At 32.5% G+C, this 17,004-nt stretch overlaps 1 protein-coding gene across 6 annotated transcripts in view; it reads left to right on the forward strand.

Annotated features, from left to right (window-relative positions):
* LOC127731224 (tyrosine-protein phosphatase non-receptor type 4-like) overlaps window positions 1–17,004 on the forward strand; it is a 132,196-nt gene that overhangs the window by 26,193 nt on the left and 88,999 nt on the right. For all 6 annotated transcript variants that reach the window (XM_052240196.1, XM_052240191.1, XM_052240192.1 and 3 more), the window contains exons 2-3: window positions 2,975–3,126; window positions 3,524–3,673. In XM_052240196.1, coding sequence (XP_052096156.1) covers window positions 2,986–3,126; window positions 3,524–3,673 — 291 coding nt within the window. In that variant the 5' untranslated portion in view covers window positions 2,975–2,985. The remainder of the gene's footprint in view (window positions 1–2,974; window positions 3,127–3,523; window positions 3,674–17,004) is intronic.

Raw genomic sequence — 17,004 nt, forward strand, 5'->3', positions numbered from 1 at the left:
ATGTATGGCATGATTAAGTTCACCAAGAGATAACTTGACATTAAGAACATCAGTTACATGTATGACAAGTTAAAGTTCACCAAGAGATAACTTGACATTAAGAACATCAGTTACGTGTATGGCTTGATTAAGGGCATACGATACAGTTTTGATCCCATAATGAAATTTTGATGAAAATTTGCATATAGGCTATTTTTTACCTGATTAAATCAAATATGTAATAAAAAATATACCATCATGTGCTACTTTTTGAGTAAATTGAGGTTGAAATTTCAGATATTTCCTCAAAATTCAGATTTGTGGACGTTCTTTTCTTTTCGATAGAAATACATAACTTTTTTGTTTTAAAAGATAAACACAAGCTGTTTTTTGTTAAATTATTTGTAATTTCTGTTTTATATATGTTCTATAAATTTGTTCATTTCATTTTTACAAATAACTCATATTAATCAAATGATCATGATTGCAGAAAAAAAAACGTCATTTTTTGCTGTATATTTATCAAATTTAAAAGAAATTGCAGTATTGACTTTTTCATGAAAATTGGTAAACATAATCTTCATACGTAATCAAACCAAATGTCATTTTAAAAAAGAGGGGTCCATGAACTCGTTTTCAAGTTAAATCAGATTGAATGATAAAAATCAGTCGAAAACTGCATCTTTTCCCGATAAGTCACAGTTTGACGTCGCGAAAATAACAATTTACGTTAGCAACGTCATTACCTCCCCTGTAACTGTATCGTATGCCCTTAAGTTCACCAAGAGATAACTTGACATTAAGAACATCAGTTACATGTATGGCTTGATTAAGTTCACCAAGAGATAACTTGACATTAAGAACATCAGTTACATGTATGACTTGATTAAGTTCACCAAGAGATAACTTGACATTAAGAACATCAGTTACATGTATGGCTTGATTAAGTTCACCAAGAGATAACTTGACATTAAGAACATCAGTTACATGTATGACTTGATTAAGTTCACCAAGAGATAACTTGACATTAACGTCAGTTACATGTATGGCATGATTAAGTTCAGCAAGAGATAACTTGACATTAAGAACATCAGTTACATGTATGACTTGATTAAGTTCACCAAGAGACAACTTGACATTAAGAACATCAGTTACATGTATGACTTGATGAAGTTCACCAAGAGATAACTTGACATTAAGAACATCAGTTACATGTATGACTTGATTAAGTTCACCAAGAGATACCTTGACATTAAGAACATCAGTTACATGTTTGACTTGATTAAGTTCATCAAGAGATAACTTGACATTAAGAACATCAGTTACATGTATGACTTGATTAAGTTCACCAAGAGATACCTTGACATTAAGAACATCAGTTACATGTTTGACTTGATTAAGTTCATCAAGAGATAACTTGACATTAAAAACATCAGTTACATGTATGACTTGATTAAGTTCACCAAGAGATAACTTGACATTAAGAACATCAGTTACATGTATGACTTGATTAAGTTCACGAAGAGATAACTTGACATTAAGAACATCAGTTACATGTATGACTTGATGAAGTTCACCAAGAGATAACTTGACATTAACGTCAGTTACATGTATGGCATGATTAAGTTCACCAAGAGATAACTTGACATTAAGAACATCAGTTACATGTATGACTTGATTAAGTTCACGAAGAGATAACTTGACATTAAGAACATCAGTTACATGTATGGCTTGATTAAGTTCACGAAGAGATAACTTGACATTAAGAACATCAGTTACATGTACGGCTTGATTAAGTTCACCAAGAGATAACTTGACATTAAGAACATCAGTTACATGTATGACTTGATTAAGTTCACGAAGAGATAACTTGACATTAAGAACATCAGTTACATGTACGGCTTGATTAAGTTCACCAAGAGATAACTTGACATTAAGAACATCAGTTACATGTATGACTTGATTAAGTTCACGAAGAGATAACTTGACATTAAGAACATCAGTTACATGTATGGCTTGATTAAGTTCACCAAGAGATACCTTAAAAAAACAAAAAACCCTGCCATATATTCTTATGCCAGTTCCAACTGCATGTACTGGAACCTTGTCAAATGGTAATTGTCTAATTTCACATTAAGGCTCTTTGATATATTGAGAACTTGGTGTTGATGGCAGATCCTCAATAGTTTCTGTTTTATTTATACACAACTTTCAAATTTCTGATTTTTCTGTGTTAATCCATCAGTTAGATGTAATTGTAAAATTATTTATAGTTCATAGAACTTTTTTTCATGTAAATTTTCTATGATAAAATAATCAGTAATTTTTACGTTTTGTGTACCGGTACTGTAAAACCTCAAATTTTCATCTATAAATGGTGAAAAACTTTTTCAGTCGGATGGCTTTGCCCCTTGCATCCGCTACTGCTCTGGACCTGCTGGGGGCCTAAAGTGCCCCCAAGACCATGTACTGCAATTTGTTCTACATTTCATTTTTTAAAAACCTAAGCTACGCCCACAGGCACTTGTCTCAGAAAAAAAAATTTCTTATATTTCCAATCGAGTGTTGGTAGACGAAATAATTACGGTTGACATACTTGGGTAGGACTGCTACGAATGATTCCAACAATAAAGGTAGACATGTTATACACCATTGTGTAGATAAATCAATTTAGATTTACGGCATAACAAGTTTTAGTGGGGTTGACAACCGAGAAATCGAAATATAATGGAATTTCACGACCAGGTGACATTTTTCAAAAATGCGAGTTAAGTCCCTTGTGTTATATTAAGGTAAATAGGAATTTTTTTTCTGAGACAAGTGCCTGTGGCTACGCCCCTTGAAAAATTGGTATTTATCTTCAATCGTTATATATAGATTACATTGTACATTTAACGACAAGGATCCCTTTATACACATTAATTTAAATCTAAATATGTTGTTTCCTACTTAAGAAGATTTTCTAGAAATTGATTGATTTGTTTTCTACTTTCAGAGTTACAAGCTATGTCATTGCGGCTAATGTCCGGCGGCACATACGATGTACGGGCATCAGAAATGGCCGCAAACTTCCAGGACATCCGGCCAAAGACAGTCACATGTGTTGTTCATTTCTTGGATGACAGCCAAGAAGTTTTTGAAGTTGATGTAAGTAGTTATGATAGATTCTTTGTATTTAGTAAACAAATTTCTTTCTCAGAATTCACATTTTAAACATTTATTTTTAAAATGTAAATGATATTTTATTGGAAATAAAAGGCTGTGGTTTATTTTCTCTGTCTCTGAAATATTCTCCTTGACAAGTCTCAAAATGGAATAAAATTATGGTATATATATATATTTATGTATACCCCACATCTCCCGAAAGGGTTAAAACAATAGTATGTACATGTATATATGTGATAACTTTTATATCAGTACTTGATTGCATTATCATTTGTATAAGGTCATTTGATTTTAATATGTTTACTATTAACAAATTGATAATGCCTACATTTTATCCATTATCTGTTAGGAAAAACTTTTTTCTTTTTTTTGTTTACAGAAAAGAGCTAAAGCCCAACATTTACTAGATAAAGTGTTTGGACATTTAGAACTTGTTGAAAAGGATTATTTTGGATTACAGTTCATCGATATAGCTCCTCCTACTGAAGGAGCACCACATGGTCATGTGCAAGTCACTTCCTACGCAATGGTAAGTACCTCTTCCTATTGAGTGTAATATTTTTTGTATATTTTTTAACATAAAACTAAAGGGCCATGTGAGCTTTTCTTAACACTTGGCATCTGTAATCCATCATCTGTAACTTTTACAAATATCTTTCCCTCTGAAAATAATGGTCCAATTGAAACTGATCTAGGTTAAAGATATGTCTGATGATCCTGCCTGCCAACCAATATGAACATATGGTTAAAAGTAGAGCAATGGGGAGAAACCAAGTATTTTCTGTTATCTTGTAATCTGTAACAGTTCTTTAGATAAAATCTGACAGGCAGAAATGTTAAGAAATGTCAAAATCTATCTTTTGTCCATTTTGACCAAAACTGTCGGACATTTTGTTATAGTAGTCATTGCCCTTCAATGACATTTTTAAAAAACTTTTTGGGATTTTAGTTTTGTCTTTAAAACTATTAATAGATAAAGAGTAACTGCTCATGTAAAAAATGATCTACAAATAAGTCGAATTGCCAAATGCTACTCCTTATATGAGTGAGTGCCCTTTAAACAATGCTTTTCTACAATTCTGGCCTTGAATGAAAATGTTTACCTATTTTTGTGTTTTTTATCAAAACTATAGTGGATAGAGGGTGCAATCAACAGTTTTTTTCTATTACGTCATATTTTAAGGGACCATGTCTAAGTGACCCTTAGTGGTGGAATGGTTAATAAAGATACTTGTATAAAACTAGATATCACGGGAATCAGAATTGTCTCTAGTTTATATTGAAATAAAAATATAGTGTACTTTTAGTATAGTAAAAAAGTTCTATCCAGAGAAAATGGGGAAAAAGTTGCCTAATCTGAACATAAAAAACCTGAAATCAGCTCATGTGCATACCCATGTAAACATGATACAGGCACATTTCCCATAATCAAAACTGTATGAAATTCATAGGTTTTTACCTGGCCTTTAATAAAAATCATGTTTCAGGGTACGGTTTCCTGCTTCGAAAAGAGCTACAGTGGCTGCAAATAAGTTTTCAATTTTCACTGCCAAAACAACAGGATGTTAACAGTGTTGTCTCCCCTCAAAACATGTATATTTAATCTAATTTTTAAAATTATTTTAATCATTTAACCTGTTTAAATTGAAAGCTAATTAACTAATTTATACAATCAAATTAAAAAAACATGATACTTTTTCACCAATTATATGAATAAAAAGGGATTTCCCTCCATGGTTATTTTTAGTCGGGGAATAACCCCTAGTTTTTTATACGAAACTGTTTATAGCACCCTTAAGCAAAACTTTGTTTGTGATATATAAAAAATTCTCTATTTTTCTGAATCTGTACATTATATCGATTAAAATGATGTCTTACTTTAAGGATTGTGACCATCGATAGTGAAACTACAGCTCATTTTTTATGTCGCATAGTATTGGCATATTGGCCAGTGGCAAATAGTTAAACTGGCATATTCCAAACATTTCCTGTATCACATTTTCATCAGTTATACAAAGAAAAAAAATCATAAAATTGGGTTTCTTTTGAATAAATAGAATAAAAACTATGAAATAAACATAAATAAAGTTACTTTAAAAAGATTTGGTCCCTAGTATTATATGAACTAAGGTGTAGCTGAGTTGAGAAAAATATTGAAATAGTGTATTTCTTAGGCATGGCACTTGTAGCTATTTGACTATAAAAAGTACCAAATGTATAATATAATGAATAAAAATGTATGTTACACTGATCAGTAGTAAAGGTCAAAGTAGAAAAAATCTACACTTTTCATGTGCAACTTTTGGTTCCAAATATATGAAAGAATGAATAAAAATATTATGACGTCGCAAAAAGATGAAAAAACTTCAAAATTTGCACACAGTCTGGTTTTCTTATATCTGGTTGCTATGTACAAATCTGTAATATTTGCATTAAATATACCAAACTGATGCTTTTAAATCAATGTATGCATGCCATATGATATTTTTCAGAATTGTTTTACTCCATTCACTAACACATCTCTATGCTAAAACCTCACTATATTATATGTTTGACCCTTTAAGGGTGCAATCAACAGTTTTTTTCTATTACGTCATATTTTAAGGGACCATGTCTAAGTGACCCTTAGTGGTGGAATGGTTAATAAAGATACTTGTATAAAACTAGATATCACGGGAATCAGAATTGTCTCTAGTTTATATTGAAATAAAAATATAGTGTACTTTTAGTATAGTAAAAAAGTTCTATCCAGAGAAAATGGGGAAAAAGTTGCCTAATCTGAACATAAAAAACCTGAAATCAGCTCATGTGCATACCCATGTAAACATGATACAGGCACATTTCCCATAATCAAAACTGTATGAAATTCATAGGTTTTTACCTGGCCTTTAATAAAAATCATGTTTCAGGGTACGGTTTCCTGCTTCGAAAAGAGCTACAGTGGCTGCAAATAAGTTTTCAATTTTCACTGCCAAAACAACAGGATGTTAACAGTGTTGTCTCCCCTCAAAACATGTATATTTAATCTAATTTTTAAAATTATTTTAATCATTTAACCTGTTTAAATTGAAAGCTAATTAACTAATTTATACAATCAAATTAAAAAAACATGATACTTTTTCACCAATTATATGAATAAAAAGGGATTTCCCTCCATGGTTATTTTTAGTCGGGGAATAACCCCTAGTTTTTTATACGAAACTGTTTATAGCACCCAGAGTGGAACTGTGAATAGCAAAAATGATCAGCAGGACAATGTTTACAATAAGCCAACATAGCAGAAATCCTCAGTAGACTCCTTATATGAGTTATTGATCTTGAAAGAAGATTTTTACCAATTTTTGTTTGCCATTAGGCATTTGTTTTGCAGAAGCTATAGAAGATAGAAAGAAACTAAATTCTCATGATCAAATTAGTCAACTAGTTACATTGTATAGGAGTTATTGCCCTTAAAGTTAAATGATTTTTATACGCCCGTTTACGGGACGTATTATGGTATACCTCTGTCCGTCCGTCTGTCCGTCCGTCCGTCCGTCGTCAACATGTCGGACATTAACTCAAAAACGCTTTAACCAATTTGCATAAAACTTTGGTGAATTATTTATATCTATTGACGTGAGCTCCCTTATGTTTTTTATAAATTTTAGATTTTATGTTTCCGAGTTATGGGGTTTTATTCATTAAAAAATGGGGGATTTTCCAGTTTTCGGACAATAACTCAAGAATGCTTTCACCAACTTGCAAGAAATTTTGGTCAATTGTTTATATCTGTTGACATGAGCTCCCTTTTGATTTTTATAAATTTTAGATTTTACGTTTCCAAGTTACGGGGTTTTGTTCATAAAAAAAGGGGGGATTTTCAAGTTTTCGGACAATAACTCAAAAATGCTTTCAGCAGTTCTTATGAAACTTTGATGAATTGTTGATATCTATTGATGTAAGCTCCCTTTAGAATTTTATAAATTTTAGATATTACATTTCCGAGTTGTGGGGTTTTATTCATTAAGAAAGGGAGGATTTTCCAGTTTTCAGACAATAACTCAAAAATAGTTTCAACAATTCTTATGAAACTTTGGTGAATTGATTATATCTATTGATGTAAGCTCCCTTTAGAATTTTATTAAATTTATTTGTTTATAGTCTGACAACAGATTTACTAAGTATTGCGCAACAGCATAGTGTATTGCACAACAGCAAGAAATCTTTAATTGAATATAAATTCAATTCATATAACCAATTTCAAGTTCTTTGACTACATTTATTCAGAAACCTTTATGTCAAATATTTAATTACAATCCAAATTCAGACCTGTATCAAGCTTGAATATTGTGTCCATTTTGCCCCAACTGTTCAGGGTTGGACCTCTGCGGGCGTATCCAGCTGCGCTCAGCGAAGCAGTTTATTAGCTCTTTTTTGGCCTTCCTGTTAGAGAATATATGAAATATTCTTATAGCATTGTATCAGTTTTATGCTAAGATCCCAGATAAGCTATACATGCTCCATGGAACCTCTACTAAGCAAATGATAGAATTTGCCAAATAAGAAATAAAGGGGGCGTTTGTCCGTCTGGTCTTGTTACTTAGCACTCTCACACGTACAGTTCATGTCAGATTTTTATAAAACTTTATCTTGGTTCATATCAGCAGTGTCTCAGACAAGTTCGAAAATCAGTGCCTCTCAACTATTTATTTTTAAAATTTGGAAATATTGATTATATGCATGGAAAATTGCATTGTAAGTGCGCTCATGTGTACAATTCTTGCCAGATTTCTATGAAACTTATATCTTGGGGTTATATCAGCAATGACTCGTATAATTTCGAAAATCAGTGCTGATCAGTTATTTTTAAAAGAATTATGCCCCTTGGAAATAACGACTATATGGAAAATTGCATTGTAAGCCCTCTCCTGTTCACAATTTTGCCAGATTTTTACTAAATTTCTATCAAAAAGGTTTATATCAGCAATGTCTCAGATATTTTCAAAAATCAGTGCAGATCAAATACTTTTGAAAGAGTGATGCCCCTTGGAAATATTATTATATTAGAAATTCCAGTTCTTTTGCCCTCAAGCCTTCATTTCTCTAAGATATTTATAAAAAGTTTTTTTCAGTTATTGGCCTTGGACAGATGAAATATGTGCAACACGAGGGAAATTGGAACTCTGCTCTTTTATTCTTTTTATTTGTCTTTGCTTCTATTAACAAATAAGAATTTAGTAATTAGGCAACTTTTTGAACAAAATTGTTTGCTTTTTTTTTATGTGTTTAAGTTTGAACATTTTCCCTCTTTCAATGATAAATGTTCTGATATTTCCCCGACACCAGTATTTGCCAGATTAATGGTGTTATTTATGTCAAATGTTTTGAGATTTTCCAGGAATTAATTGATTTGTAACATTGTATTGATTTTACTGTATTTTACTTCCCTGGTCTGTTATGGGTTCTTCCTATTGACAGTAATGTTTCATATGTGGTCTGATGCTCAGTTTGTCAATGGTTTCTCCATCAAATATTTACATGGTTATATATTCATTCAAAAAGAAAAAAGAAAATATTTAGTTTATTTTAATGGTCACACCAGAATATTCTGTCTGTTTTATTTTCCTGATTGAAGAATCAAGTATGTTTTATGTTTCACAGATAAATATAAAAGCAGTTATTTTACTGAAGCATAATTTTATTACACCTTTTTATACGACCGCAAAAATTAAAAATTTTTTGGTCGTATATTGGTATGACGTTGGCGTCGTCGTCGTCGTCGTCGTCGTCGTTGTCGTCGTCGTCGTCGTCGTCGTCGTCCGGCGTCGTCTGGCGTCGTCCGAAGACACATTGGTTTTCGCACTCTAACTTTAGTTTAAGTGAATGGATCTCCATGAAATTTCACCATAAGGTTCAATACCACGAAAGGAAGGTTGGGATTGATTTTGGGGGTTATGGTACCAACAGTTAAGGAATTAGGGGCCAAAAAGGGGCCAAAAATAAGCATTTTTGTAATTTTCAGACAATAACTTGTGTGTAAGTGTATAGATCTCTCTGACATTGTACCACAAGGTTCCATATCACAAAGGGAAGGCTGTAATTGATTTTGGGGGTAATTGCCTCAAAATTTTAGGAATTAGGGGCCAAAAAAGGGGCAAAAAACAAGCATTTTTCTAGTTTCATGACAATAACTTGTGTGTAAGTGTTTGGATATTTCTGAAATTGTACTACAAGGTTCCATATCACAAAGGGAAAGCTGGAATTGAGTTTGGGGGTAATTGCCCGAAACGTTTAGGAATTGGGGGCCAAAAAGGGGCCAAAAATAAGCATTTTTCTAGTTTCCAGACAATAACTTGTGTTCAAGTGTATGGATCTCTCTGAAATTGTACTGCAAGGTACCATACCACAAAGGGAAGGCTGGGATTGAGTTTGGGGGTGATGAATCATAAGGGGGTTCAAAAAATTTGGGGGGGGAGATTTTTTTTTTTTTTTTTTCTTTTTTTCCTTTTTTTTTTCTTTTAAAATTTTCCATTTTAAGTTGATTATTTCTGATTTATATTTAAAAGCAAATAATAATGATATGGTAGGAGATACACACCAAACAGGATGTGTAAATTATTATATAATAAGTATTGTGCAATAGCAAGAAATTTTCAATTGCACAGTATTGCACAATAGCAAGAAATCTTCAATTGCACAGTATTGCGCAATAGCAAGAAATCTTCAATTGCACAGTATTGCGCAATAGCAAGAAATATCCAATAGCACAATATTGCGCAATAGCAAGAAATTGTCAATTGTACAGTATTGCGCAATAGCAAGAAATATTCAATTGCACAGTGTTGTGCAAAAGAAGATACTTCGTATAAATTGCTTATTTCTTGATCAATTTCAATGGGGTTTTATTCTTGAATTCTTGGGGTTCTTTAATATGCTGAATCTAACCGTGTATTAAGTTTTTGGATTTTGGGCCCCGTTTTTAAATTGGTCCACATTGAGGTCCAAAGGGTCCAAAATTTAACTTTGTTTGATTTCATAAAAAATTGAATTATTGGGGTTCTTTGATATGCCGAATCTAACCGTGTATTTAGATTTTTAATTTGGGGTCCCGTTTTTTAAATTGGTCTACATTAAGGTCCAAAGGGTCCAAAATTAAACTTAATTTGATTTTAACAAAAATTGAATTCTTGGGGTTCTTTGATATGCTGAATCTAAACATGTGTTTAGATTTTTGATTATGGGCCCAGTTTTCAAGTTGGTCCAAGTTGGGGTCCAAAATTAAACTTTGTTTGATTTCAACAAAAATTGAATATATGGGGTTATTTGATATGCAAAATCTAAACATGTATTTAGATTTTAGATTTTTGGCCCAGTTTTCAAGTTGGTCCAAATTGGGGTCCAAAATTAAACTTTGTTTGATTTCAACAAAAATTGAATATATGGGGTTCTTTGATATGCTGAATCTTACCATGTATTTAGATTTTTTATTTGTGGGCCTGCTATCAAATTGGTTCATATTGAGGTCAAAAGGGTCCAAAATTAAACTTTGTTTGATTTCATAAAAAATTGAATTATTGGGGTTCTTTGATATGCCAAATCTAACTGTGTATTTAGATTTTTAATTTTGGGTCCTGTTTTTTAAATTGGTCTACATTAAGGTCCAAAGGGTCCAAAATTAAACTTAGTTTGATTTTAACAAAAATTGAATTTTTGGGGTTCTTTGATATGCTGAATCTAAACATGTGTTTCGATTTTTAATTATGGGACCAGTTTTCAAGTTGGTCCAAGTTGGGGTCCAAAATTAAACTTTGTTTGATTTCAACAAAAATTGAATATATGGGGTTCTTTGATATGCTGAATCTAAACATGTATTTAGATTTTAGATTTTTGGCCCAGTTTTCAAGTTGGTCCAAATTGGGGTCCAAAATTAAACTTTGTTTGATTTCAACAAAAATTGAATATATGGGGTTCTTTGATATGCTGAATCTTACCATGTATTTAGATTTTTTATTTGTGGGCCCGCTATCAAATTGGTTCATATTGAGGTCAAAAGGGTCCAAAATTAAACTTTGTTTGATTTCATCAAAAATTGAATAATTGGGGTTCTTTGATATGCCAAATCTAACCGTGTTTTTAGATTTTTAATTTTGGGTCCTTTTTTTTAAATTTGTCTACATTAAGGTCCAAAGGGTCCAAAATTAAACTTAGTTTGATTTTAACAAAAATTGAATTCTTCGGGTACTTTGATATGCTGAATCTAAACATGTGTTTAGATTTTTGATTATGGGACCAGTTTTCAAGTTTGTCCAAGTTGGGGTCCAAAATTAAACTTTGTTTGATTTCAACAAAAATTGAATATATGGGGTTCTTTGATATGCTGAATCTAACCATGTATTTTGATTTTGGACATTGGACCATAATAGGTAAATTAAAAACATTGAAGTTCTTAGACCACATTCTTTCTGTGTCAGAAACCTATGCTGTGTCAAATATTTAATCACAATCCAAATTCAGAGCTGTATCAAGCTTGAATGTTGTGTCCATACTTGCCCCAACTGTTCAGGGTTCGACCTCTGCGGTCGTATCAAGCTGCGCCCAGCGAAGCATTTTATTTTAAAGTCTTACCTTTTTGGTTCTGGGTCATTTTCAAAGACTTTTACTAGGACGTTACGTCTGTTAGATATGATTTATCAGAAGTGCCTTCTCCAGACAAGGTTAAATAAATGTAAAGAGGATTTACTACATGATGTGTATGTGACTATTCTCAAAAGGATCAGATCACCTACATTTCATTGTCCAGTGAACACATTAAAGCCATCGTTTAATATTCCAGAGTGCAGATGTGAAGTAAACGTGTTGTAAAAATAACATAATTAAGATATAAAAAAGTATAACAAATTAACTCCAAGGTAAAATCAAAAAGGGGAAAGTCCATAAAAACTGACAAAATCAAATGTTAGACTTTATCAACCAACGGAACGAAGGGAAAAATCAAAAAGGGGGAAGTCCATAAAAACTGACAAAATCAAACGTTGGACTTTATCAACCAACGGAAATGACTGTCATATTCCTGACTTGGTACAGGCATTTTTTTATACGACCGCAAAAAAATTTTTGTGGTCGTATATTGGTATGACGTTGGCGTCGTCGTCGTCGTCGTCGTCGTCGTCGTCGTCGTCGTCGTCCGGCGTCGTCGTCCGAATACATATTAGTTTTCGCACTCTAACTTTAGTTTAAGTGAATGGATCTCATTGAAATTTTACCATAAGGTTCAATACCACAAAAGGAAGGTGGGGATTGATTTTGGGGGTTATGGTACTAACAGTTAAGGAATTAGGGGCCAAAAGGGGCCAAAAATAAGCATTTTTGTAACTTCCAGACATAACTTGTGTGTAAGTGTATGGATCTCTCTGACATTGTACCACAAGGTTCCATATCACAAAGGGAATGCTGGGATTGATTTTGGGGGTAATTGTCTCCAAATTTTAGGAATTAGGGGCCAAAAAGGGGCAAAAAACAAGCATTTTTCTAGTTTCATGACAATAACTTGCTTGTAAGTGTATGGATCTTTATGAAATTGTAAGTGTATGGATCTTTATGAAATTGTACTACAAGGTTCCATATCACAAAGGGAATACTGGGATTGATTTTTGGGGTAATTTCCTCCAAATTTTAGGAATTAGGGGCCAAAAAGGGGCAAAAAACAAGCATTTTTCTAGTTTCATGACAATAACTTGTTTGTAAGTGTATGGATCTTTATGAAATTGTACTACAAGGTTCCATATCACAAAGGGAAGGCTGGGATTGATTTTGGGGGTTTTCACTCAAAATTTTAGTAATTAGGGGCCATAAAAGGGCAAAAAAAAACATGCATTTTTCTAGTTTCAGGACAATAACTTGTGTGTAAGTGTATGGATCTTTATGAAATTGTACTGCAAGGTTCCATATCACAAAGGGAAAGCTGGAATTGAGTTTGGGGGTAATTGCCCTAAACGTTTAGGAATTTGGGGCCAAAAAGGGGCCAAAAAACAGGCATTTTTCTAGTTTCCAGACAATAACTTGTGTTCAAGTGTATGAATCTCTCTGAAATTGTAGTGCAAGGTACCATACCACAAAGGGAAAGCTGGGATTGAGTTTGGGGGCGGTGAATCATAAGGGGGTTCAAAAAATTGGGGGGGGGGGGGATTTTTTTTTCCTTTTTTTTCTTTAACATTTTCCATTTTAAATTGGTTATTTCTGATTTATATATAAAAGCAAATAATAATGATATGGTTTGAATAGGCATACATGTGAACCTCCCGACGGGAGTACAATAATCCCGTTTTCAGGGGTCTCCTCCCGACCTCCCGTTGAAGAGGAAAAAATCCCGTGTATGAAATTTTTCATGAATGAAAAATTTCTGCCCAACATATCATCTCAGGCATCTGGTGTAACTGACATTACCTGAAGTTATATTTTACCTGTAAATCAATTAACATGCATATATATGGCTTCACTTGTCAGCTTGGGTGTCAAACATACTGGTAAGCAACGATTTTTACCTCAGGCTAACTGCCGTTGTGTAACAAAAACTGTGTATTTATTGGGTTACTTCCCTTGATTTATCCTGTTTTAAGTTACTTTCCTTTTAATAATGAAAATTTTTAAAAGAATATAAATAAAATATAAATTGAACAAATAATCATAAAAGGATGGTTATTAAATGATTTTAAATGTCTTAGGACAAATAAAAAAATAATAATTTGAAAATTATTTGAGGATTCTATACTTCCTTTTAAGGCTTAAATTGAAATTTATATATTAACTATGACCCTAACTTTACAGATAGAATGAATTTCTGAGTTTGCAAATAAAAACTATTTGCAAGAGAAAAAAAAGATAAATAAAAACTATTTGCAGACAGCTAAAAAAATGTTCTAGTTGCAATGATTGTTTTATAGAATATGAAGTAAAAAATTTAAAGAACATACTGGAAAAAAACAATGTTAGATTGAACATGTAGAATATAAAGATGGAGAAACTTTATAAGTACAAGGGTACTATAAACATAATAAATTGGATGGAAAGTTGAAGAAAACACACTTTAAAAGACCATTTTTACAGCACACGGTTACATTTACAGTCGATTAAAAACCTCCTGATCTGAGTCCTAATCTCCTGACCAAAATTTCCCAATCTCCTGATCTGAGTTTCACAGTCCATCACATGTATGAATAGGTAAATTGAAAATTTTTAAGTTCTTAGACCACTTTCATTCTGTGTCAGAAACCTATGCTGTGTCAAATATTTAATTACAATCCAAATTCAGTGCTGTATCAAGCTTGAATGTTGTGTCCATACTTGCCCCAACTGTTCAGGGTTCGACCTCTGCGGTGGTATCAAGCTGCGCCCCAGCGGAGCATTTTATTTTTAGCTTTATAGCTTTGTTATATAGACAAAATTGGGTGAGAACCCAAACAGACATGATAGATTAATGTGACAATAATTGTGATCCAGCAGCCAAAACTGTGTAAACATACATCACATACATACAACACAACTGACTAAAAAATTCAAACAAACATACATACAAATAAATCTGACAAAGAATGTCAACAAAAAAGTTTTTGTAGTTACATGCATATAGTGTATAATATACACATTCCTTGATAAAGTAAAAATTAAGTAAAATATAAAGACAAGGGTAAACAAAATGAAAGCAACACTATGGAAACCTCTTGCTTGTCTTGAAGGGAAAACTGTAAAGTAAATAAAAAGATACACAATAGTGTGTTGGTGCTTGTCCATAAGTGAAGACAATATTTAAGATAGTAAAGTCAAGATGTCTGTTTTGAAAAACTAATGTTGTTGGGTTGCTGTCTCAACATCTGGTGTTATTGTTACAAACTATCTTGAAGATTTCTGTGTCATGGATCAGTAGTCCTAGATAATTATTCGATCAGAAAAGGGGGAGCAGAGCAGAGAAATGATTTTTTTTGTTGTAACTGGCTTCATTTAAATTTTGAATGTTTGCAAAGTGACATTTGAAACAGGTTTTAATTTCAGCATGAGCAAGAGCAAAAAAACAAAAAAAAATCCATTAAATGTAACAAAACCAATATATTTTGAAAACGATGAGTTACCCCCTATAATATTTATATACAAGTTTATATCAGTAGCAAGACAAGAGTTTATACCCAAAAAAATAATTTGCTTATTTAAATTGGTGGACTTTGAACATATTATGTAGTCCAATAAACTAGGATATAATTACGTAATTATTTGACCTTTTATGAAATTGTCAGTTTCCTGATCAAATTGTCATAATTTGAAGTACTTCCTATTATTGAAGTATATATATGTCATGGGTTAAGCATTATTGATGAAAAATACATGTTTATTTGTTTTGTTTTGTTTGGTTGCAGATTTTGCTTTTATATTTATTTAACAAGGAAGGAATTGGAGGTTACTAGAAAATTACCAGTTTACCTGGTCATATATAGTGCATATAGAACACAAAACAGATAAAAAGAAGTGTCCATCCAGTAAAAGATATCACAATCACAGAATTCCTGATCATATCTTCTCTTAGTAGTACAGTTCAGACAAAATCAATTCAACACTAACAGAAATTAAAAATCCAGCAAATTGTAGAGTCAGTTGCACAAAATCATTTGTCAACTTGCACAATGCAATTTAAATAAAAAATCAGTCAGCAATGACAAAGACCTCAATTCAGGCAATAATAGCAGATACAGGAAATAGAATTCCCTCCAGTCTGACAAATATAAATAAAACTCTTTTTAAGATCAACAGGTTGGAGCAAAAATCACATCATTTTAATCACTATAAATGAAACAAATTAGGCCAAATCATAATCAACATTGGAATTTATTTACTGAAACTATTATTGAGAAATACACACAGTGATATATACATCCTACTTCAGACTCAATGTTATAATTCAAGAACATAGTCATATACTTTTGTATAGGGGGGTGGTGGTGGTGGTGGTGGTGGTGGTGGTGGTAATAGGGGTACTGTCATCCTGAATTCCCAGAAAAATGTAGCATTCTTTCCTGGATCTTGAAAAATTAATCATTAATTCTGCAGTCCCAATGTTGCGTAAATCCTGAATTCCTGCAAAAATTAAAGCCCAATCCTGATGTCCTGAAAGAGGTCCTTCTGCCCCTCTACATGTCTGTCATGTAATATCAACGATTTCAATTAGAAATATTTTTTATGATCCATGAATTCTATTATTTATATGTTTAAAGTGCTGCGTTTTTTCACTAAAAATCTTGCGAGTAATAATACTCTTTAAGTCATTAACATGAGATTTTTCTGAGGACATGTTGTGGGTGCTTATATTTTGTTTTGTCTTGATAAGGCTTGATGTTCCTGACAGAGGTGGAGGTGTCTTCGACTTTGGAGTTTTTGTTGGGCCTGCGACTTCTGTCGCAGAAAGTTCGACATAGGGATAGTGATCCAGTGGCGGTGGCCGTGGCAGCTTTAACAAACTTTTTAAAAGCATAATATTTCAGAAGGTAGAAGACCTGGATCCTTCAAACTTTGTATATAGATGCCTTATGTTATGAAATTTCCGTCTGTCATATGTCCATTGTCCTTGACCTCGTTTTCATGGTTCAGTGACTACTTGAAAAAAAAGTTAAGATTTTTAGTATTCTTAATTTCTCTCTGATTTTGAGTAATAGGATAACTATATTTGGTATGTGCGTACCTTGCAAGGTCCAGCCCTGACCGACAGTTTTCACTTGACCTCGACCTCATTTCATGAATCAGTGAACAAGGTTAAGTTTGCGTGGTCAAATCTCAGATACTATAAGCAATAGGTCTACTGTATTTGGTGTATGGAATGATTGTAAGATCTACATGTCCAAC

This window comes from Mytilus californianus, unplaced genomic scaffold (assembly GCF_021869535.1).
Source record: "Mytilus californianus isolate M0D057914Y unplaced genomic scaffold, xbMytCali1.0.p SCAF_2, whole genome shotgun sequence".
Classification (NCBI taxonomy): Eukaryota; Metazoa; Mollusca; class Bivalvia; order Mytilida; family Mytilidae; genus Mytilus; species Mytilus californianus.